The sequence below is a fragment of the Rhyacophila brunnea genome, unplaced genomic scaffold, assembly GCF_057557595.1.
Source record: "Rhyacophila brunnea isolate RB1 unplaced genomic scaffold, BYU_Rbru_1.0 scaffold_7, whole genome shotgun sequence".
Classification (NCBI taxonomy): Eukaryota; Metazoa; Arthropoda; class Insecta; order Trichoptera; family Rhyacophilidae; genus Rhyacophila; species Rhyacophila brunnea.
In genome coordinates, this window is record NW_028233339.1 from 2,587,955 (window position 1) to 2,612,506 (window position 24,552).

At 35.2% G+C, this 24,552-nt stretch overlaps 1 protein-coding gene across 1 annotated transcript in view; it reads left to right on the forward strand.

The window, feature by feature from the left end:
• Positions 1-24,178, forward strand: part of Smg6 (Smg6 nonsense mediated mRNA decay factor) — a 202,786-nt gene extending 178,608 nt beyond the window's left edge. Inside the window, exons 20-23 of the mRNA XM_085957911.1 lie at positions 1,238-1,394; positions 20,701-20,949; positions 21,591-21,836; positions 24,040-24,178. Coding sequence (XP_085814037.1) covers positions 1,238-1,394; positions 20,701-20,949; positions 21,591-21,787 — 603 coding nt within the window. The 3' untranslated portion in view covers positions 21,788-21,836; positions 24,040-24,178. The remainder of the gene's footprint in view (positions 1-1,237; positions 1,395-20,700; positions 20,950-21,590; positions 21,837-24,039) is intronic.
• Positions 24,179-24,552: the final 374 nt, after the last annotated feature.

Here is a 24,552-nt window from a genome sequence, read left to right on the forward strand (position 1 = left end):
TATAATATCTACCTACATTTTGTGGTATTTCCGCGTATCGATTAACATGTAATAATTCCATGCTACGTCGGAACATTTCAAAACCATTCACAGTAATATCAAATTGATAGACATTAGTTATCTACATTACTTAACATCACAATTCTTGTGAATCGATATCACTCAAATTGACTTGCTGGGTACTTTATATTTGAAAAATGATTATTTTTAAACGTCGTGTGGTAATTTTCCTATTATTTGTTGCCGGGTTAATAAATAGTATTGTACCAATGATTTATTGTGTGATGCAAATAAAATGTGACAGGTCACACTGTCTCTACTAAGATACGAAGTGTCTACTACCTATTGAATGAGGCGATTCGTATGCAAACCGTTTTCAACGTTTTCCAAGTGGCACATAAATTCCCAACAGTTGAAATAGTGCAGTGCACTCAATTTGATTAAAACAAGTCAATATCTACACTTTACGTACATTTTGAATATTTTATTCCTGTTGGTGATACTAATGTGTTACCTCGTACATATTTAAACTCAAGACGGAAAATTGTATCAGTAAAGGGGTTGAATTGACAATATTGTTTTTCTTGGATCAGCATTCGTGTCAATTATTATTTCAATCTGTCAAGGTTCTACGAATTGCACAAAACAAATCCAATACATACTCGAATCGCCTGTGGTGCCACTATAGAATGATTTACTTATACTGTAGTTTTCCAGTTTTTATGCTACGCAAAAATTTTCGGTCCTTTCCAATGTTAGGGATACAAGACCTCAAGATTCTGATATATATTTGTATAGCGCCAATACCGCCATGCCATAGAAAATAATTGAGATGATATCCCAGAGAAGCATGAATAGTTACAGTTCTAGATTGGGGTATCTTATGCTTGATAGGCATCGCATTTTGCAAAAGATACTCCTTGCTATTTCAATTCTTGAGACTGGGCCCATTTCTCATTAACACAGTGTGTCCTGTATATTAGGTCACGTTGCACTTCATTTAGTTTAATGATAATGATATATTACTGTTGCCTCCTGTATCTCTATATTGTCAGGGGATATACTCGTCACATCCAATATACATACTGTTGCATGTAGTGTAAAGGTTTATGTAAAGGCCCTTAATTGATCCCAAAGAAGTACTGCATTTTGTTGGATATTTTAGTTTTAATAAATTCGTTTAACTATTGTTTGTCGGTTTGATTTAGAGTTAATCATGATTTTTCTTCTTTTGCAGAGCCTTCTGAAGCAGGGGCAAGTTTCTGTTGAGCTGGAGGTCCGTCCTAGGTACCTGGTGCCTGACACTAACTGTTTTATTGATCATCTGCCGAGACTGCAGCGATTGATGGCTCCTGAACCAAACTCGCCATACATCCTCGTCGTGCCATTAGTCGGTGAGTTATAATTATTATTATTTCAGTCCGTAGGTACATATTTTTATAATATAATTATAATACATGTAGGTTTTTTTTAGATACGTTTGATTGCTTGAGCTTGTTTTAAGTTTGGTTTCGTAATGAATTCAGAACATTTTTTTCGTCGTGTCGTTATTAGTCACAGCGCCTGCAATAATTTATAGACGGTAATTAAATAGTGAATGTATATTTTTACGCCTAGATTTTCCCAATCGATGCAAAAGAAAATGCATTAAGGCACCAGTTGCGAGTTATAAGGTTTTATTCATTTAATAAAATTATTGATCGTGATTCAAACTATTACTATATTAGTTAGTATTTGTACCTTTTATGTTTCGCACAGTACTTTTTATGACATTTTGTATACCTGAGTAAAAGTCTCTTCTACTAGTTGTTATTGATAATCAAGTGTATGTCAACTTGGTTTTGTTCATTGGTGAAGGTTCAAGAGAATAATTAAACGTTTATACATATACATAATTTGAAAACAACTCAGTAACTTATCTAGAACCAAACTTATACAAAAATCTTTGAAAAAATATGACGCCGGTCGGAATAATTCGTATCAATCGTATTCTGGTCAATTTGCTTTACTAATTAAGCCACATGTGTCCTACCTAATTGCGATGAAATCAACCAGTATTAGTATATACATGTACTTATCAACTTGCGTTAATATTGGCATAATACTGACAAAGAACTTTCTCATATCTTATGAATCATTATTTGAAGCCTCCCCCTCAATAATGATCTATGTTACATTTGGGCATTTTGATATAATCAAATAAAACTATTTTGTTGAGAAGAAATTATTTATGATTAAAAATACTCTCCTGAATTCCTTTATCACTTATTTTTATTGCTCTTCGTCCATGTGAATTTTTCTCTGTGAAATCTTTTTGCATCCGCATGGTTGACAAAAACTCTAGTGTCATCCTCCATTTTGACAAAATACATAGATCATTATTTCAGGGAGGCCAACATAACGGATCAAAAACAAGTAACTTTGTTGAATAAAATACAATAGTTTTTTAAACGTCTGTATGTTAGAATTTAATTTCATTGATAATAGTCCAAGCCTTGGTATCTAGACGTCATACGCTTGTAGGTACGAGGGTGGGTCAATAATTCCTTAGAAAAAAGCATTAAAACAGTTTTTATTTTTGTATTTTTTTTTATTTCTCAACATAATCTCCTTGGAGCTCAATACACTTGGTTAGACGTTTCTCAATTTTTTTTAAACCGTCAGAAAAATAAGTTTTCGGAAGGTCCTCAAAATAAGCATTTGTCCGATCGATGACTTCTTCATTTGAAAAAAAACCTTGTCCACTTAGCCATTTTTTTAAGTTTGGGAAAAGGAAAAAGTCACTGGGGGGGCTAAATCTGGCGAATACGGTGGGTGGTCGACCAATTCGAACTTCAATTCTTCAATTTTAGCCATTGATCGTAAACATGTGTGAACACGGGCATTGTCCTGATGAAAGAGGATTTTTTTCCTGTTTAAATGAGGCCGTTTTTCTTCAATTTCGTTTTTTAGCTGGTCCAATAAAGATGCATAATAATCCCCTGTTATTGTTTTTCCTTTTTCCAAATAGTCAACGAAAATAATTTCACGTGCATCCCAAAATACAGTAGCCATAACCTTACCAGCTGATTTTACGGTTTTCGCCTTCTTTGGACATGGTTTGTCTTCGCAATCCACTGCTTTGACTGTTCTTTCGTCTCGGGAGTATAGTGGTGTATCCATGTTTCATCTACAGTCACAAAGCGACGAAAAAATTCATCCGGATTGCGTTGCATGAGCGACAACAGGGCTTTAGAGGCCACCACCCTATTGCGTTTATTGTCGACTGTGAGCAAACGCGGCACCCATCTTGCAGAAATATTTTTCATGCCCAATTTGTCATGTAAAATAGAAATGACGCTACCTTTTGAGATCCCTGTAATCTCAATTATCTCACTCAACTTTAATCTTCGGTCACTTAACACCATATCGTGGATTTTATTGATCATTTCTGGTGTAGTCACCTCTACAGGACGTCCTGAGCGTGGTTCATCCTTTGTTGATGTACGACCACGTTTAAATTCATTTAACCAGTTATAAATAGTTGCAAGTGAAGGAGCAGATATGCCGTGAACTAAATCCAACTCATTTTTTATTTCCTTTGCTGTTAACCCTTTTATATTAAAATGTTTAATAACAGCTCTAAACTCAATTTTCTCCATTTTCCATTTTTCCATTTTCCACAAGCAAATTTTTTTTTAAATGTACGAGAAACACACAACAACCCGACCAATCTGATTGAAACTTCGCAGCATACTGAATCGGTAGTGCCGCTGCATGAAAACAAACCGCTTACAGTACTAGTCGCGCCACCTGTCGGCTTTTCTAAGGACTTATTGACCCACCCTCGTATTACAATTTGTTTGGTTGGGTTTATTCTCTTTTCACCATGATAATATGCTGTAATGCATGCGGATAATTTCCATGGCTACGCCGGCCCTAATTATTGGTGGCTTTGCATTAAATCTGTCAAAACACACGTCATAAACACTCATTTCTTGTGCTTCGACTCTCGTGCCCCGGGACAAAAGGCTGGGGTTATGTATATTATGGCGGCGCTATGTCCACTGTCCGCGCTGTTGTGCTACACGGGACCGCCTAGTACGCAGAACCCCCCTCATATGTCACGGATTACGGGGGCCTCTCGTTATTTATTGGCTCGTGCATGAAAGCTTCCCCTTAATAATGGCATTACCTCATACAGCGATTAAACGCATATGGTCACTTTATACAAGATAAGGTCAATAAAGAATTCATCCGGCATTCAGATGTGCGATATTCGTGATCAGATTATTATTAATCCCAAGATTTGATTTGATATAATTTTTTTATGGGCCTCCTCAAAAATTCTTAACTACTCCGTTGAGTTAGCAATCCAGCATTCACGGATTCGGGTAACGCGGGATCCTGCCAGGTTTGTTGATGCTAAAAATCCCGGGATTAGTGCATATTCTCAATAAATTGGAGTTTCTAAGCCAAAAACGATATGTTGTGAATTGTTTTTGTTGCTGTGAAAAATATCCAATGTCAGCGTTTTAGCTAGGGATTGCAATACAGAATAAAAATACCAATACCAGTATTTCGTTATTTCCTATTGAATACCAGTATTCGTGAAATATATCGTCACTGTACAGGCCAATTGCCGTAACCCTCACTTTTCACCAAAGTGACATTTTGGTGCTAATGGACATATTACATACTCTTACACGAACTGGCCAAGTATTATAAATCCCCAAAAAAATATTTCATCTCAAAATATTTCAAAACTATTTTTGAAAGCCATTTGTAACTTAAAATATTCAAGCCAAATGCCGTAACTCTCTCTAAACGTAAGCCACTAAATTTATAATAAAATAATATATATAAAATAATAAATAAATATTAGTAAGTATATATATATATAAAGTAAGTAAATCCAATGCCCACAGTTTTTTTCACTTCCTGAACAATTTGATATTTGATTGTTACGCTACTTGTCCTGTACAGTGACGATATGGAAAAAACAGAAGTATCTACTAATAATATAGATATAAAAATATCTTTAAAATATTTATATTGTTTAGCAAAAATATCTAAATAAGTACTTACATAAATAATATGTAAAGCTTTAAAAATAGGTAAATGTAGGATATGGTAGATGTTGATGTTTGTCTTGTTAAATCTTTGATGTTAATTAATACATTTTGTATCAACTTTCAATACCGATATATTCAGTATTGTCTCATTTTTAAAACCAATTAAAAATACCGCGACTCCATTTCTCGGTTTTAAAAATACACGTATTAAAATCTCTAGTTTTAGCAGTCCGTGAGGAGTTACAGTTATTTTCTGTTAGTGCAGTTTATGAATACTATATGAAAAAACAATAGAAGATATCAAAGATACGTTGCAAATTGTCTAAATCTCTCTCGAAATAATCAGTAAAATAAAAATAAGAAAAAAATGATTTAACTCTCAATATTTAGGTACTTACCTACATATATATTTTTTAATAATAGAAAAAATATGTCCTAATTTTCATATTTCACAATTTGATTTTATTTTCCATAGTTTCCGAATTGCTTGTTTGATTAATGATATTTTATAATATGTATCATTCACTACAAAATTCACTACAAAATATAAGACACGTGTTTCAAATATTGAAAGTTTGTCAAGTATAACCACCAATATTTTTTTGTATCTTATGTTCATAAAACTCTGTCTAGTTATATATAGTGAACTATATGTGATGTGTTTTATTTTTTTTTTTTTTTAGTTGCAGGTTGTTATATTATGACTGTTGGTTGGTACCTACTATTATTCTTTGTAATGTCACAATGTGGTGGTTGTATTTTTTTTTTAATTATTTTCAATTGTGCAATTCTTCGTTTTGTAGGGTCGGCGTTTAAGAAGTTCACATAACATGTTAGTTAATTATCACATTAATATTTGCATTAATGGAAGTCGCATTATTTTCGAGCACATGTGCCGAATTAAGAATTCTCGCTAAATACGTCGCGAATTTATCCCAGTGCAGGGGATTTCTGGGAAGCGATTCAACTGACATCCATGCACCGTTTGTTACTGACCGACATAAGGATTCCGATCCCACACATTTATCAGCATCTTTAACTGTTGCTCGGGAATAACTACGTAAACGTCGATTTGTTATCGAAAGTCAACTTAAAAACGATTTGATATCATGAGATTATCCCAAGAAATCTTGTGAGTAGTTTTTATGCAAGAATGGATGTATGTACCTTACCTATTTATATAATTTATTGGTAGGTAACTGATTAGGTTGAGGATCCGCAAGAAATCAAATTGACAGACCGAATATTATGAGTAGGGAGCGGATTTATATGCAACAAAAAACATGGTTATATGCATGCACATATGCACTTAAAATCATTAAATTATGCACTAAAACCAAAGAAATATGCAGTTAAAAATTTACATTTTTATGGAAAAAAATGTAATTACCCACTTCACCCAATATTACTGATAAGAAATCGAATAACAAATTAATAATCTTAATCAATATACTTAATACAATAACAAAAATACACAAATAATCAATATAAAGTTAATCTTCAATTTTCAAAATAGTTTGTTTACAAGTACAAATAATTGGATAAGAAATGAAATGTAAACTATACACAACTTTAAAAAACAAAAACGACACACTTAATTCCTTTACAAACTTATTCCTAAATACTATCTAATTTTTTTTTTGTTCGAAAAAAGGTACAATATTTTTTTCAATATTGTGCTCTAGCATTAAAATTCTCCGCATAAATTTAAATAAAGGTCATCACTTTTTCTGATAAATCCACAGCTCGGGGATGCCATTAAAAATGCAAGTGCATCTAAACTATCTACCTAGGTACCTAATTTAGTAATATTTCGATAAAAATAATTAAAAAAAAAACTAAAATTATAAATACAAAAGCTCTAAAATATGCATTTATATGCACAATAAAATTTTTGTTTTGGATTCTGCGTCTTTCAAAACGGATTTCTGTGCAATTTTCATATCTGTGCATACACCCTAACAAAACATGCATTAGCATATAAATCCCGTCCCTAATTATGAGATTGATATAGAGCCGGAGTCATACCACGAATTGTAGTGTACAGCGGTGCTCTGAGCGTCTGCTGTGTTGCGACATCCGGCGACGCCTCGTACTGCGGAGCTTTATGGGCGTCGCTAGTCTCTTTTATATTATTACGACCGCGACACTGCGCTTCGGATCTGTTGCTGTATCTAGACATGTCTTGCTTGAATTGTGTTTTACACACTTGAATTTTTCCTTGTCTGCTTTGAATAATCTATTTATATTTTCGGTTCGACTGATTCAGGGCAGCATCTAAGAAACTAACATCTTTTACATACCGTTTTAGATTGTGCATATCGGTGAAGATGTCACATACTATGTAGGCAGCGTTCGCAGACTTATATTAAATACAATAAAACGAAATATATTATATACTATGTATATAATTCGCATCGTCCCTATTATTAATATGCCGTTTTAATAACTTTTCAGTAAGACAACAAACTATATCTTGTTTCCTAAACGTTTTTTTAATGACAAATCATAACAGAGTCTGATACATTTCGGTGTGTTTGGGCATACCCTGTTAACTGAAAAGTGTTGAATTTACAGTAGAGCAATTCTAAGATTTGAATTGCCCACATTAATCTCGGTTAATTTTTTGTTTACCATTGAGAAAACATTTTAAAATAAATAACTGAAGAAGAATATTCCACTAATTAGGGAAAAAATGTCACTTATCATTGATTCTACTATTATAAGGTGTTTGGTCATGTTTTAACTAAACTAACCGCTGTGTTTTGTTCACATATCATCATATTATTACCATAGCGTGCATTTCAAATGATATATAGATACCGGGTTATTACCAAATGGAAGATAATACTATAGTGACCCAATTTTTACTCTTAACATAAAATTACCAAAAGGTTATGCACAAACATCACCGATTTGTTTAAAACGTAAAATACTCCACGCGAAAATGATAATTTTGGCTTATTCGTCTATATGTATTTCACCAATCATTTTATATTAATCTATGCCACAATATTCTAGTATTATTTTCAATAATAATTCGTGTTAATACGAGGGTGGGTCAATAAGTCCTTAGAAAAGCCGACAGGTGGCGCGACTAGTACTGTAAGCGGTTTGTTTTCATGCAGCGGCACTACCGATTCAGTATGCTGCGAAGTTTCAATCAGATTGGTCGGGTTGTTGTGTGTTTCTCGTACATTTAAAAAAAAAAATTGCTTGTTTACAAAAATGGAGAAAATTGAGTTTAGAGCTGTTATTAAACATTTTAATATAAAAGGGTTAACAGCAAAGGAAATAAAAAATGAGTTGGATTTAGTTCACGGCACATCTGCTCCTTCACTTGCAACTATTTATAACTGGTTAAATGAATTTAAACGTGGTCGTACATCAACAAAGGATGAACCACGCTCAGGACGTCCTGTAGAGGTGACTACACCAGAAATGATCAATAAAATCCACGATATGGTGTTAAGTGACCAAAGATTAAAGTTGAGTGAGATAATTGAGGTTACAGGGATCTCAAAAGGTAGCGTCATTTCTATTTTACATGACAAATTGGGCATGAAAAAAAATTCTGCAAGATGGGTGCCGCGTTTGCTCACAGTCGACAATAAACGCAATAGGGTGGTGGCCTCTAAAGCCCTGTTGTCGCTCATGCAACGCAATCCGGTTGAATTTTTTCGTCGCTTTGTGACTGTAGATGAAACATGGATACACCACTATACTCCCGAGACGAAAGAACAGTCAAAGCAGTGGATTGCGGAAGGCGAACCATGTCCAAAGAAGGCGAAAACCGTAAAATCAGCTGGTAAGGTTATGGCTACTGTATTTTGGGATGCACGTGGAATTATTTTCGTTGACTATTTGGAAAAAGGAAAAACAATAACAGGGGATTATTATGCATCTTTATTGGACCAGCTAAAAAACAAAATTGAAGAAAAACGGCCTCATTTAAACAGGAAAAAAATCCTCTTTCATCAGGACAATGCCCGTGTTCACACATGTTTACGATCAATGGCTAAAATTGAAGAATTGAAGTTCGAATTGGTCGACCACCCACCGTATTCGCCAGATTTAGCCCCCAGTGACTTTTTCCTTTTCCCAAACTTAAAAAAATGGCTAAGTGGACAACGTTTTTTTTCAAATGAAGAAGTCATCGATCGGACAAATGCTTATTTTGAGGACCTTCCGAAAACTTATTTTTCTGACGGTTTAAAAAAAATTGAGAAACGTCTAACCAAGTGTATTGAGCTCCAAGGAGATTATGTTGAGAAATAAAAAAAATAAATAAAAAAAAAACTGTTTTAATGCTTTTTTCTAAGGAATTATTGACCCACCCTCGTAACATCAGTAAATTATTGACTGTATCTATGTGGCATTCCGAATGCATTTTTTTTAACCAGTTGATAATCCTATAGGAACGGACGAAATGGGTCCTGGTGGTTTTTTCTTTAAACTATGTGGAATGAATATTATAATATATTGCGCTTAATATTAATCAATACAAAAGACTTTCTACAAAGATTTGACGGTTGCCACCATTGCACTGGTTATTTATAGAATGTATATTAATGTTACTTTAATTGGTGTCTGTGGACATTTTAATGCGAATTATTCACGGTTTTTTTTTTATTACATTATTACAATCCGTGAGGCGTTTGACCACGCCTAGATGATCTAAATAATATGTCATTATCAGCCTGAATCTATCCACTGCTGGATGAAGTCCTCCCCAAGCTGATTCCACTTCTCTCGGTCTTGTGCGATGCGTTGCCATGTACTTCCTCATAACTTTATAATTTCATCGATCCAGCGGCCTCTAGGTCTACCTTGCGGGCGTTTTGTACCTCATGGATACCACTGGATAACTTAATTTGTCCAACGATTATTCCTCCTTCGAGATATGTGTTCAGCCCATTTCCATTTGAGCTTTTTAGCAACCTCTATTACATCGCAAACCCTTGTTTGTTTCCTTATCCACTCATTCCTCTTTTTGTCCTTTCGCGTTATGCCCAGTTTGCACCTTTCCACACCACGTTGTGCTATTCTTAAGTTTCTGGATTTTTTTTTTACTTAGGGTCCATGTTTCACATGCATATGTGATTACGGGAAGCACACACTGGTTGAACACTTTGCGCTTTAGGCACAGTGGGAGGTCACTTATGAAGACATTATTCAGGCGACCAAAAGCACTCTTGCCTAGCTTTACTCTGCGAACAATTTCATCAAATATACATCCATCTATAGACACCTGTTATCCCAGATAGATGTAGTTTTTCACCTGTTCGAGCAGGGTTCGAGTGGCATTAATGAGGGTCTCCTTTTGGCCCGTAAAGCAGTTGAAATAATATAATTATGTACGATCAAAGATCCTGTTTCATGGTTTGTTTTTAGTATGTATGTGGTTTAAATTATATTTAATTTCCTGGAAAAACCCCCTACATTGTTCCAAGTTTGTCGACATTTAACTGCTGCACTAATAACAAGATAAACTCGACGCATGCCTTTCATAACATGTTTGCATTAAATGTTTATTTGCACGCGTGCCTGGCTGACGGCTTCGGCTCGCGTAAAAACAAATACACGACTCGAGATTATGCATCTAAATTAAGTCGTCCACCGCATTTCATTTCTTTCCACACGCGCCTTCTGAGGAATTACTGTACGGTCAGAGCTTTCTTCATTTCCTGGTGCCAGGGTTTTTGCTCGTCACTCGAAATATTTCAAGTACACGGCATTATATCATTAAATGTCACACATTAATATCACATATTTCACGACATTACAAGATTACGTCAAGGTGATTGATATATACATGTCATATTAAAATTATATTAAAAAAATATCGCATTATTAATTAATATGTTTAAACTTGTTACATGTAAATTGTACGTAAAGAATTTCACCGTGGCACAGTTCGCCGTGAGCTTTCTTAACGGAAAGAGATGACCGTACTATACGGTCTCCAATTTTATTAGATTCAATATGAACATTAATTCAATTTTCATAGCTGATTTTGGCAAAATTCATGAATTCACGAATGAAAACCTAACCTAACCTAACAAATAATCCAGTATATATCTGCTATTTTAAAAATTTGTTTGCTGCGCTCTTCATGTAAAGTGTAAACCGACAAGAACCGTATTTTAATTAGACATGAATTTTATGTCAATACTATACGACCCAAAGAGGTTGGACGGTCTTTAATATACGGCCATTTATATTTCCGATACAATATTTCGCGGTGAAGTGTGATACGGCAAACTGCATACGTACAAGTTTCCGGGCACGGTTTAAACTATCTACGGCTTGTGCATGATGAGTCAATTAGTGTTTGCAATTAATTAACAACAGCAAAATATCATTACTTCGACCGCATGCACACATAATAATTATTCGGAGCACTATGTTTAAATAGATACAATTATTCCCTAGATTCCAATGAGTAAGTAATACCACGAAGAAATTTATACAATTACGAAAAACACTAGTTTTCCTTATGCGTTTATACTCATCATCATCCACCTTGATCAATACACTGTTGGCTGGCTTCTCAATGATGATTTTCATTTCCCTCGATAATGTGAGTTAAGACGCCATATATCTAACCGATCATCTAATTTTAAACAGTCTAATATAAACCTAACCTTTAGAACGTGTTCTATCTCTATGTACCACTCACTGACTTGATGTATCCAGCGAGTGTTTCTACTTCGACCTGTGTCTTGCCCATTTCCAATGATTTTTTTAAAATTATAGATACATGTACGAAAAACATTTTTTAGTACTCGTAATATTATTATTATTATACTCAAGACGTATTTTCTATAAACTAACGTAAAATAAATTTCCAACCTTGGTATTTACTTTTGACGATATTATGATAGTACAATAGTCTTCATGATCATCATCATAATGAATCGGGGTCGATTCACTGCTGAATGAAGGTCTCTCCTAACTCCCTCCGTTCGAGAATTAATCGCTTAATTGTTGAACTGAAATATTGACACCCTAATGCAGCTTTCTCCTTGGTCTTTAGTTCTCCACTGCCACGTACATCCACCGAACTTTGTGAGTTCGTCTATCCAGCAGGTTGTGGCCTTTTAACCAGCGGTCATCCATCCCATTGTCATTTCATCTACTCAGCGACCTCTATCACATCGTGTAGTTTATGTTTGCTTATTATCCATTGGTTTATTTCGTAATTTTTGCACGCTATACCCAACATGCACCTTTCCATGCCTCGTTGCATTACTCGTATTTGTTGAATTCTCTTATAATCCGAGTCAATGTTTCACACGCATACGTGAACGTTGGTAGCATACATTGAATGAATACTTTACGAATACTTTTAACCCAAACTTTCGACATCTGTGTACCAATTCTATAATTTTCGTAACACTGAGTACCTACCACCCCTCTTCAAAAAAAAAATGAATATAATATGTATTTAACAATCAAAATATATATTTTTCCCCTTTTTAGCATATAAACAAAATAATAACAAACGGAAAATAAAATTCATTCACAATAAAATATAAATAAAATACCATTCATTATAATCAATGAGAAGAATGAGATTGTTTATGTTGAGACAGATCATCATAATTTGGTTCCCTGGTTGTTAATTTTAATCTGAGATGCGGTTCCACATCCAAAAGCCTATTCCTTTTTTTTGACTTAGGTAATGTCTACACATGCTGAAAAACCAACCTCACATAGATATGAAGTTGGAAAGGCGAGATGTATTTCAAGACTGGACTGTTAAAACTGGATACACATGTTGCATTTGCAATCAGAATGATGTTAAAGTACACTCTGAAGCTAATTCCAACAATTGCTCTTTTTCCGCATGCGATAAACCTTCTAGCATGTATGTTGTATTGATGTCGTATTAATGCTTGTCGCACCAGGCGCAGCCAAAGCCCGGTGCAGCGTACCCCCATGAAACTCTTCCCTTACCCTAGGGGGTACACGTACCACACTTTGGGAAACACTGCTTACGCTTAAGACGCAATGGGAGGTTACGTTTGAAGATACTATTCACTCGCCCAAATTCACACTCCATGCCAGTTTCGTTCTGCAAGTAGTATCTTAATACAATAGTCATAAATTGACGTTAACATTTCTATTATTTAGATTTAGGTGTTGCCACTTTGGTGCGCATATATTATATACTGTAATGCCGACTCAAAAAAAATGCTAAGTTTATCTATGGTTTTGGTGCAAGCATCAATATTACACACGTGATTGATTCGAGCTGTGCATAGTTACCGCATTGTGTTTATTGTACACATCAATATCGGGGAGGTGATCGATTGGCGCCTGACCAGCAGCCTGGCGGAGATAGATCAGGGTCCCACGCATAATAATCGGTACCGGCATTATTTCACCCGAGTGAGACCAGGTTGCCTTCGGGTCAGAGGTTCCCTGTTCCGTTACTCTCGCCGCTTTAAACAATCAACACCGACCACGTTGACGATTTGCAACTAGAGGAGTACCTAATGCACGAGAGTGGCCATTATAACGTTTATACTACTATAATATTATAATACTAGAAAATATTACCACGTCTCAGTGCCACCTGTCAATATTTTTGGTGTGGCTTAATTCTGCAACATGAATTATTTTGATCAAAATCATATTATTATACTTTAAAATCATCTGTCAAACTCTATTATGAAAGTATCCTGTCATTTGTTTTCTTTCACGATTTGGTAAAAAATAAATGACTCATTATTTCTCCAATTAAGACCTTACGGCTTACACCATGGCGATAGTAAAAAAAAATATTAGAAAAATCACCTAAAACCATACAAACAAAATCACTAAACTAGTCATATACCAAGTCACAGCAGTGGGTCAATCCACGTAACAGCCTCCGGTTTGGCATAATAATAATAGTAATAAGTCAATGATTACAGCAAATAATGATGATTCCAGAATGTTTTTAATATATATGTATATATATAGTCTTTAAAAAATGTATTCTCTTGAGAATAGTCCCTGCAACGGGGTCTGGAACGATTCGGCGCCGGGACAACTGGGCGCCACGCAATCGAATGAAATTAAAAAATAAATAGACGTTCGTGAATATGTACTTTTTATATATTTAATACTTGACGAGAATTTAAATATGCACACGTAAAGAATGATTGCATTGTGCATATGTGTTCCAATGAAAAGGGAGTTCACCTTGTCACTGCCAGCTAATTTTTACTAGGTGGACACTTGGAGGCCAGTTATTTTTGGAATAAAATCAATCCCTTATATATGAAATAGGAACAGAATGATAAATATGTGTGAAAAATTACCAAATTAACATGTTTCTCCAGTTTATCGTGAATATTTTCACACTAAAATGATAAATATTGCTTCGAAAATATACACAAACAGTTTATTCAGAACGTTCAGACGTTTACAAAAGCGCACGAGTTAACTCGTCCATGGCCTGACGCGACATTGGTACATGCTTTGATGAGTTACCTCAGCTTTGGTAGTGATCAGGTTAAGAGCGAAATTAATTAAAACTTTTAAGTAGTAGGATAGAAACTAATTAAAATTCCTTGTCTACTTTCTGTATACAATCGTGACGAATGTATATTTATTTCATTCGACAGTGCGGCGCCCAAATGTACTGGTGCCCAATTGTCCCATTCCCCTGCGACGAGTGCGAAACGCCGACTAAAGTAGAAAGTTTAACTGTTCAAAAACCACATAAGTTTCAGACAATAAGTTGTATATGTAAACAATCTGAATCGACGCTTACGTACCAACGATATCAAGAAAGTATGAATAGTTTGTAACCGATATTCAAACCTTGGTATAGTTACTTTTATTTTAGATACAATACTTGCAAGCATTGATACCTTTTCGTTAGATGTCCCTAGATAAGACATAAAAATACCAATGTGACACGGACAAAACTCTTTATAAGAATAATCACCTTAATTAGATTCGATATTTCTTTTGGTCATTTCTTCGTGTAGCTAGGTCGAAATATCCTCCCGGAAGCAGTTATCTCATAGTTATCTTTATTGTTCGCTGGTCGCAAGCCACATTAGGTACTTGAACCTGCCATGTGCTAAATGGAAACTCGTTAGCTTGTGGCTTATCGGTCGGTGACTCCGCGTTCTCCGCGTCTCTGCCTTAGCGCGGACATTACGGATATAATTGTTTTCCGTCTTAACTATCAATAAAACGGTAAGTGCCTTCTTACCCTTTTGCTATGCGTTCATTCTTATAGCAGGTTCACGCAACACGTTCCTTTGTTGAAGTTGTCCACTAGTCTTGGAATGATCCGTAATTCCCCATCCGTGTAAATGTACGGAGGTAAAACTGCACGATAATAATATGTGCTGTTAAAGCATGGCCATGGCATGGGGGTTGACAGGGGTCTAGCCAACGTTCCCTCTAATTTTTCTATTGTGTGCGGATCATAAACGCATCTGAGAATCTTGCAGAACGTTTTTTATATGTATATTAAATCTATATATTTGTGTGTTGGTTTGTTATTGTTCAATAAACACTTTAATGCAAAATAAACATTTATAAAAAAATGTGTTTCTTTCACCCTGACGAATGGGAGTGATGCAACAAATATGTTTCTTATCAATTTTTCAACTAGAAAATTCTTTCTCCGAATTTTGTCGCATTTCTATTGTACCTACTTTTTTATACAGTATATACTCAGGACCGACCCTAGGCGATGCAACGCCCCAGGCAAAGCGAAAACACTAGAAAGTAATTAATTTAATGAAAATTGTAAAACTTTAACAATATTTTCTGTGTGAGGACTGTGCGGGGGATGAAAACATGTGTGCGGAAATGCTTAGAGGGAACATTGCTGGGGACCCGGGATTGATAAACACCACACATTTGGTCTTACAGTAAAAACAAGTTGCTTGCGGCGATATTATAAATACTTGGGAAATATGTGCCTATTCAATGCAAATTGATGTGATATGAAGATTAATATAATTAAATGTTAATGCGTGTATGTGTAGAATTTTATTTAATAATTGTTTTTTTAATGTGTTTCTTGGCTAATATAACATGGCTATTTATCCAATATCGCGAAGGGCCGCATGTTACTTAGTTACCACAAAAGGGGGTCGCGATCAGTAGGTACTCCAAAATATCATGATGAGTGCTGACAACTCAATAATACAAGTGGATTTAATTACAAATACAAAAAACGTTAAAAATACACGGAATATCCTTAATTTTAACTCGCGGAAGTCTGAGGTTCCGAGGAATAGATACTATTCGGGAAACACTACTGTAGAACATCATACCACCCTTAAACCTTAGGGATGTGTTGGGGTCCGCCAAACATCTTGGCCATGGGGGGCAGTGTTGCCATATTTTTCTATGCTGATTATAGTACAAAGGCGTAAAAATTATAGTATTTCTAAAAAATATATAGTATAGGAACATTTTTCGTCTTGAATCCTTTAAAATTATAGTATTTTGGTATATTTGGCGTAAAATTATAGTATTTTACATTTTTCGCGAAATCAAAATTATAGTATTGTACTATAATTATAGTACGGTTGGCATCACTGATGGGGGGGCCATGATCACGACTGTCTACTAAATCCAAACTAATCGCAGTTTTTTGTCAGTGGAATGATGATTTTTCAGTCAAGTTTTTAGTTTGTTTACTATTTTACTTGCAATGAAACGCATTCAAATTTTTGGGACGTGGAGTTAATATCTTGCCTTTGACATAGACGTAACCCGACCGACGTGCATGAAAAAATCACGTGGCAGAATTATGTTCATGTAAATAATCCGGGTAAATTCCATACGTTGTTTGTCAGAGATTTATATTTATAATGGAATTAAACAACCAATTAGTTCAATATTAGTACGATACATCAAATGGCTTTTAAAAATCGAAAAACTGTTTAGTATGTGGTATTGATGGGTAACGTATTTTTTCCTAAGTACCTATTCTATTTCATTTATTCATTTCATAAGATGTTTATTACACGAAGTAGCGTTTCACTGTAGGCTTGTTCTTAAGTATACTTATATTATGTAGAAATCGGGAAGACAAGAGAACTAATAGACGCGTTCCAGTCGCTATTCAATGGTTTTTGCTTCCCATCAGTGCAACCTTTTCGGCTTCCTACATAACTACGTAATACCCCGTTTACACGTGCACGAATTTGCTACCATAATAATAAAATGCACGTGTTAACACGTATTATGCAAGTTGCAAGATTGCATGCATGTGTCAAAAAGTTCAGATGCTTCTGAATTTTCACGCAATAATTATTGGCATTTGCATGGCGGTGCGCATCCGCAGTAGAACGATAGTGGCTAACCTGCCGGAAGAAATACGAAATACACCGAACAGAATATTTTGACGTCTACCGATTATCTACGAACTTGTCCGAATCTGTCAAATATCACCATACGATGACGACATAGCGTTTCGTTTACGCTTGAAGAATGAGATTGGAGAGACAGACAGCAGTTTTACGTGTAAATAGTTATTATTGCGATAGTTTAAAATACACACTACCGATTGGTGCAAGTAAATAAATGCACGTGTACAGGCGCTGTAATAATGGTCAATATGTTTGTATAGAGTGTATATGGATATAGAGTAAAAAAGAATAATACATAGTATATTATTTTGAAATGAAAGCTTAAATTGAATATCGTAAGTTTACGGCTCCGTCAATCAATTCTTTATATCTTTGAGGATCGCACCGCGTTTGTCATTGTTTCTAGATGCGTTCGTGTCAGAGGTAGGTGTACATTATTGACTTTATAAATTTGCATCCGCGGCGTTTGTTTGTGTGTTTGTTTTCTCACGCTCGACTAGCACCTTCGCTCACTTCTCGCAATGCTTCTTTTCTCTCTCTCAATCGGACTCACGTGTGAAATAAATCTAATTCCATGCGATATTACGATGAAGAGGTTAACAGCGGCGATATGTCAGTACTAAAGATCAATTAGTAACGTTGAATGATCTAGAATTTATCAGTAACATACAGATCGTAATTCGGGCGAGAAGCTTTACCAATTTTAAGGTATCAAAACCTGGTTAACATGTAAATTGTACGTAAAACATTTCACCGTAGCACAGTTCGCCGTGAACATTCTTAAAGGAAATAGATGACCGTATACTATACGGTCTCCAATTTTATTAGATTCAATATGATCATTAATTCAATTTTATTAGCTGATTTTGGTAAAATTCATGAATTCATGAATGAAAACCTAACCTAACCTAACAAATAATCCAGTATATTGGCTATTTTCAAAATTTGTTTACCGCTGGCTTCCTGTAAACCGACAAGAACCATGTTTTATTTAGACATGAATTTTATGTCGGTACTATACGACCCAAAGAGGTTTGACGGTCTTTAATATACGCTTATAATAGTTTTTAACTAAATTATTTTATTCTTCCTTTGTACAATTTAAATAACGCGAAAGGGTATCGAATATATAGAAATAGTACCAATTCTAATATATGAAATTATTGATCAATAATCATAACTAAAAGGTATAAAAACTGCCACTACAGTGGGTGGTATATGGAAGACATTCAAAAATGTCCAAACTTACGAAAATGATACTTTGGAAAAACTTAATAATTAACCGAAACGAATTTTTCATTCATCGCTGTTTATGTGCTCTAGTGTATGTATGTATTGGAACACAATTTATGATTTATCTTCTAGTTTACGTCCAACATGCCACTTTTCCACTGAGAGATGACTGTTCGTAATCTTGTGACTGAGTATCGTGATCCAGATGATTCGGCCGCCTGACAGCTTTCTCCACGGCTTTGCTCCATCCCCTTAGAATTCAGTACCACGCGGAGATTTTGTCAATCATAACGTGAAATTAGTGGTTTATACAGTTGCGTAGGGAATCATTAAATTATGATATTAAACCAAAGGCAAGCTTTAATAGACAAAGCTCTGTCTTCAGTTTTATTTATAAGTTCATATATCAAATTTAAAATGCACAGACCGCATCGGCGATTGCGGGGTATATTTTGTCCAATATCTTTTTTACGTTGTATTAAAAAGCTCCCAAACTTATTAACTTATTAAACTTATACTTGTCTATACAATACTGAGCCTTTACGTCAGTGAATCGTCTTTCAGTTTTTGAACAAGATTTCCTTCTCACTGATGGTTATTATGGCCGTTTCGCAGATGTCTATTCGCAAGGCTTGCGTAGGCGTTTTTACGAATTTCATGCCATCAATGACTCTCCCGAGCTATCTACAATACTTCCTTGTTATTTCTCGTTGTTCTACGTCGCCATGAGATATTATCAGCCGCAATATAGGTATGATCGTACTTACAGTAATTAAATATATTTGTCTCCACCTTGCATACAACACGAGAAAATTTCTTTACGCTAACAGTGAAAACTGGCTACAAATATTTTCATAATATTTAGATGTGTTACCTTCGATGAACTTTGTTTTCACAGCTGGACACCATGCCTGGTCATTGTAATTCTTCCGAGAGTCGGGTTACTTGTTCGTATGGTATTGTGTGCATGTTAATTGCAAAGCAACTATGTTAATTTCTCGCTCAAAAAGTGCATATTCTATTTCGGTTTGTTTCCTTGTAATATTTTAAACGTAACCTAACGTACGGAAAAGCGCTGTTAGCGGATTGCCAGTGAATTTTAATTGCTGCTGTGTTGTAGAAACTTTTATTATAGTAGTATTCACTGATGAAATTATCGGATAATAATTTACTTGTGCGGATGGTGTCCTATGAGTAACCTACCAAGACTTCGGTTGGTGAAAACCCGATTGTGCGTGATTCCTATTGATTCAATTCTTTATCTTGAAGTCTTGATGGGAAGGATCGTACACTCACGCTAAGACTTCTTTGCTAAGGATTTTTTTTAAATTGAATTGTCGCAATAGCTGACAGCCCCAATCGTTTGTCAGGCCCGATTTGTGTAGGTGTTATATTTAAAATGGTTGTTATATTTGAAAAAGAAAGAGTTACGAATATTTAGGGATGTAGGATTATTAATACAAAAGGAGTGTATGCGGGATTTTGGATCAAGGAAGGTTTCTTGTGTAATGACTCGCTTTACAGGATGGTAACCTTTAAAACTCGCCACGACGGCAATGACTGGGATAAAAATGATACGATGTATAATCTGAAGATTGACTGATGATTTACGGGAGCTTAAGGGATGAGGAATATGACAATGGGCATATAGTCATGGAATCGGTTAGCTAGAAGAGAGTAAGAGACTATCAGGGCGTGGATCCTTTGTTTCAATACAGCTCTCCGCCTGTAGATCGAGTGCTCTGTGAAGTGATGTAGATGGTAACATTAACATGTAGTGGAATTAAATAAATGAAACAGAGTGAGGACGCTGAGGCCGCTCACTGGCCAGAAAAATAAATTAGTTTTGATCAAGTTTACATAACCGTAGTTATTCTCTTTCAACCGACTTATTATGAGGGCCACTTCCATCCGACGTGATCGGCATCCTACAATTTGCCACATAAGCAAGTAGGAAATGCTATTAGACCAAGCTCTAAAGAGCTTGGACTAAAACCACTTTATATTTAGGTAATCAATCCATCGCCAGATACTCTTTAGCTTGTATTCTTCTAATTATTTGTTATTTTCAGTTGTCTCTGAGCTGGAAGGATTGACCCGCGCCGCGCGACTGTCATCAGCTGCGAGGACCGCCCTGAGCGAGCTGCGTGTGCGCCGGCCAGCCCTGCGGTTCGCGACCACCCGGGGCAGCCTGCTCGTCACTCCCGCCTTCACCGCCGAAAAGGACGGCGACGAAGCCCTCACCAATGACGACCGCATCCTTGCAGCGTCTCTGAGTCTCTGCAAGAACGCGGGAACTAATCAGCACCTATCTACCGAAGGTAAGTCGATAAATTCGTCAACCAGAATAAAATAATTCGTAATGTGATGACTGCTGCCATATTCGTCTTCACTTTAAAACTCCTGAAATTCATCCCCACTGTATTTACCTACTAGTAGGAGGATCTTATATTTTGTCGTTCCATCTAATCTGGTACACCCAAAGTCGCCGAAGAAAACTTTATATAGACGTGCTGTGTAAATGAAAGTAAACAAAAGTTAATATAATAAGACTAATGTGTTAAATTACCTGCAAGTCATTTGACAATACAGATTCATTTGTAGCAAAATTCACACTTATTTATTTAATCCGTAATTATTTTTCAATATTTTTAACACAATTTTAGATTCACTCAATCGGTCAATTCCACAAATTATTAATTGCCAAGATGAACATTATTAAGTACATAATAACATTAAAAAGTGCCTCCAAATATGACGACTATAAACAACTCCTAGTTGTAGTCCAAGCTCTTTGTGTATGTCATAGGCAGGGAGGGTTATTCAACCGTGTTCACAGTTTCTGTATATTGCTTGGTGTTCCTCGTTAAATAAATTATTTGTTCAGTGAAAGATGAGAAAATTTGGGTAAATGATAGGTTTTTTTTAGAAGACTTTTTTACATTTGCTAATTCTTTCACAGCCGGCGAAGTCTCTGCACAATCCCCGGCCAGTCCCCTGTCCGAAACTACGTCTCCACCGGACGCCGACGGCGTGCGTCGCCTCGTCAGGGAGGTGGTCCTCCTCACCGACGACAGGAATCTGCGGGTGAAGGCGCTGGCCCGCGATCTACCTGTCAGAGACCTGCCTGCCTTCATGCGATGGGCTGCCTTGGACTAGCATCGGAAGAAAATGTGAACATACTATGGCCATGTTATGTTTTCCACGAGTAAGTAATAGTTATCTTAGATAATTCGTCGATTTATTAGCTAAATTAATCTGATTGTATTCGTATATACTGTTGATTTGTTGATCTGTGAAGACTGGTATGATGTACTGATTGAGGTGTCTATTTTCAACAATAGATATTATGTCCCTTTTCAATATTAATTTGTTTTAAATTACGTTTTTATTGTGCAAGCTTAAATTGTTCGTCTAAATATTAATTTCTTTCTTCCATTTCATCGTATTTTCAAACTAGAACAATATGCCTAATTTTATTGCTGAATCACTTATTGCAATACATACCTTTAAACAAAATAAAATTGAATCTATCGATATATTTTAGTTTATCGATTTTTGGGAATCATTAATTTAAGCATTTTTTGTGTGATTTTGATTGGGTTTTGGAATTATAATTATGTTTTGTGAAATTACACATATAATTTGTTTATATTTTTTGTAGAATTTTGAGTTAAATGTGGACTTATCGGTTTTTGGAAATTGAATCCTCAATTAACGCATACGTGAAATGGATTTTGAATGTTTTCATTTGTTGTTTGATTCTCAATGACAAATGAAAATAAAAAAAAACTAAAGTTGTGATTATATTTAGATGCACGTCTCATACTATCACGTGACGTCACAGTAACCTGCAGCTACGGGAACGAAGTGTCTTATGTCGTGTTTCTTGGTGTTAAAAATGTTATCGGACTGATGCTCCTATCCCGTAGCACATTTTGAACCTTTAAACGAATATTGTCAGTTAACAAAAACCTGCCGAAATCACCAGAGTACCGATGAGGTCACCTTACATAACTCAATGCACGTTATTAATTTTCTACATGCCTACACATTTTCGATTCATGTCAAAATTGCGTGTTTTTTGTTTTTAGCGGTTGGCACTTAGTATTTTTTAAAATAATGTTGTCTATTATCTATGGTCTGTAGTTTGGGTTCTGCTCAAAATATTATCTATGGATATAATTTTAACGTACGCACGCGTAGAATTTGTTAAAATTAATTGAAATTAGCATGGCACAATCCATCATTGAATTTACAGATGTGGTGATTAGGGAATCCAATCCCGAGCCAAAATTCTGATCCCGGGATTTCGGGATTACAATTTGACAATCCCGGAATCCCGGGACTGGTCCCGGGATTGACATTTTTTTCCATTGTTAATATAAAAATTTTATATTTACAAATAACATTGATAAAATCCGTCAAAAATAAATCTAGTATAATTTATACTATTTAAGACATTTATTGTTAATATTGTATACGTTCAATCTAGGACGTACAAAAGTTTAATGGAGTAAATAATATTGTAATATAAATAATAATGTGAATTTAATATGATATTGCTGTTTCTGATAGTAAAGACATAATGAATGGATTAGCGAGATTTGAAATAGTAAAGCAAATAATCATGGCGTACTTATGGCCTTTCCGCTTCATAAATCTAATTAGTCAGCCAAATATGAAACTGCCATAAAACGTATGATATCATGGTGGAATTACTTTGTTAAAAGTACGAAGCATTGTTTTGTTCCAATCTTTCTCATTATTAATAATTTATGTGAAAAAAATAAAATGAATCGGCAACCTACACATGGGTATAAATCAAACTTCATTCAAACTCAGTTTATTTCTAATGTAGTTATTTTTTATTAAACGTATTTTTTCTGTTATATTTTCGCTTTTATTTTATTTTCCATAAAAATTAATAAAAAAATCAATCCCGAAATCCCGGGATTAGGTTTATCAATCCCGGGATTCATAGGTATCGAAAATAGCTCGGGATCCTGGGATCCCGGGATTCGGGATCCCGGGATTGGAATCCCTAGTGGTGATCGTTCAAAACAATCTGCAAAATGACGAAACCACATACTAAATTTGTCGCCGTGGCAGCGTGATAGTACACGACGTGCATCTCAATATAATCACAACTTCACAGTAATTTTGTGTAACCAATTTCGTAACAATGTCGCTTTTGTTGTTTATTAACACTAGGTACTAGGTTTGTGTATTTCTGTTTACTCTTCGCCTTCATTATTTAGGGTCATTTATTTCAAGTTCTCTTTATCAGCGCAGTATGGCTAGAAAAGATGTGTTATCATAATGCCTTCAGAGAGTTTACGAATTGTTCATGATTAACTTGCCCTTTGAAATGCTTGGATTGTGGAATCAGTATTCATTCTAATTTCTAGGTGATGAAGAAAAATGAGTCCAAGTTCGAGCCTGGATGTAATGTTATTGAAATGAGACAAGTCGAAGGTCGCATTTCCAGACGAGACTTGTTCACAATATGACCAGACCACCGTTTAACAGATCAAGAGACGCTGCAAGTTCAAGATTGACGTCGTCTCAGTTGTATGCAGTTTCTCTACTGACGACATCATTAACACGATTTTTATTATTTCTTTTATCAGCCCCCTTAGACACAGGATCTATTATTAAATCTATAGAATATTATGCAGAGCAGGATATATAAGGTATTTTATAGGATTTATTTAAGACAGTTATTTACTATACATACAATATTACTTACGATGTGTTGTAGTGTAATGGATTAAATCAGTGCATCCAAAAGTAAACAGTTAATCAATTAAGCATTATTGCAGGTGTTGTACAAGAAATTATTAATTATATAAAAAAAGTCTTATGATGAATTATGTTCTTGACTAGCCGAATTTTTTTCTTTTTTTTATGTTAACTAATGT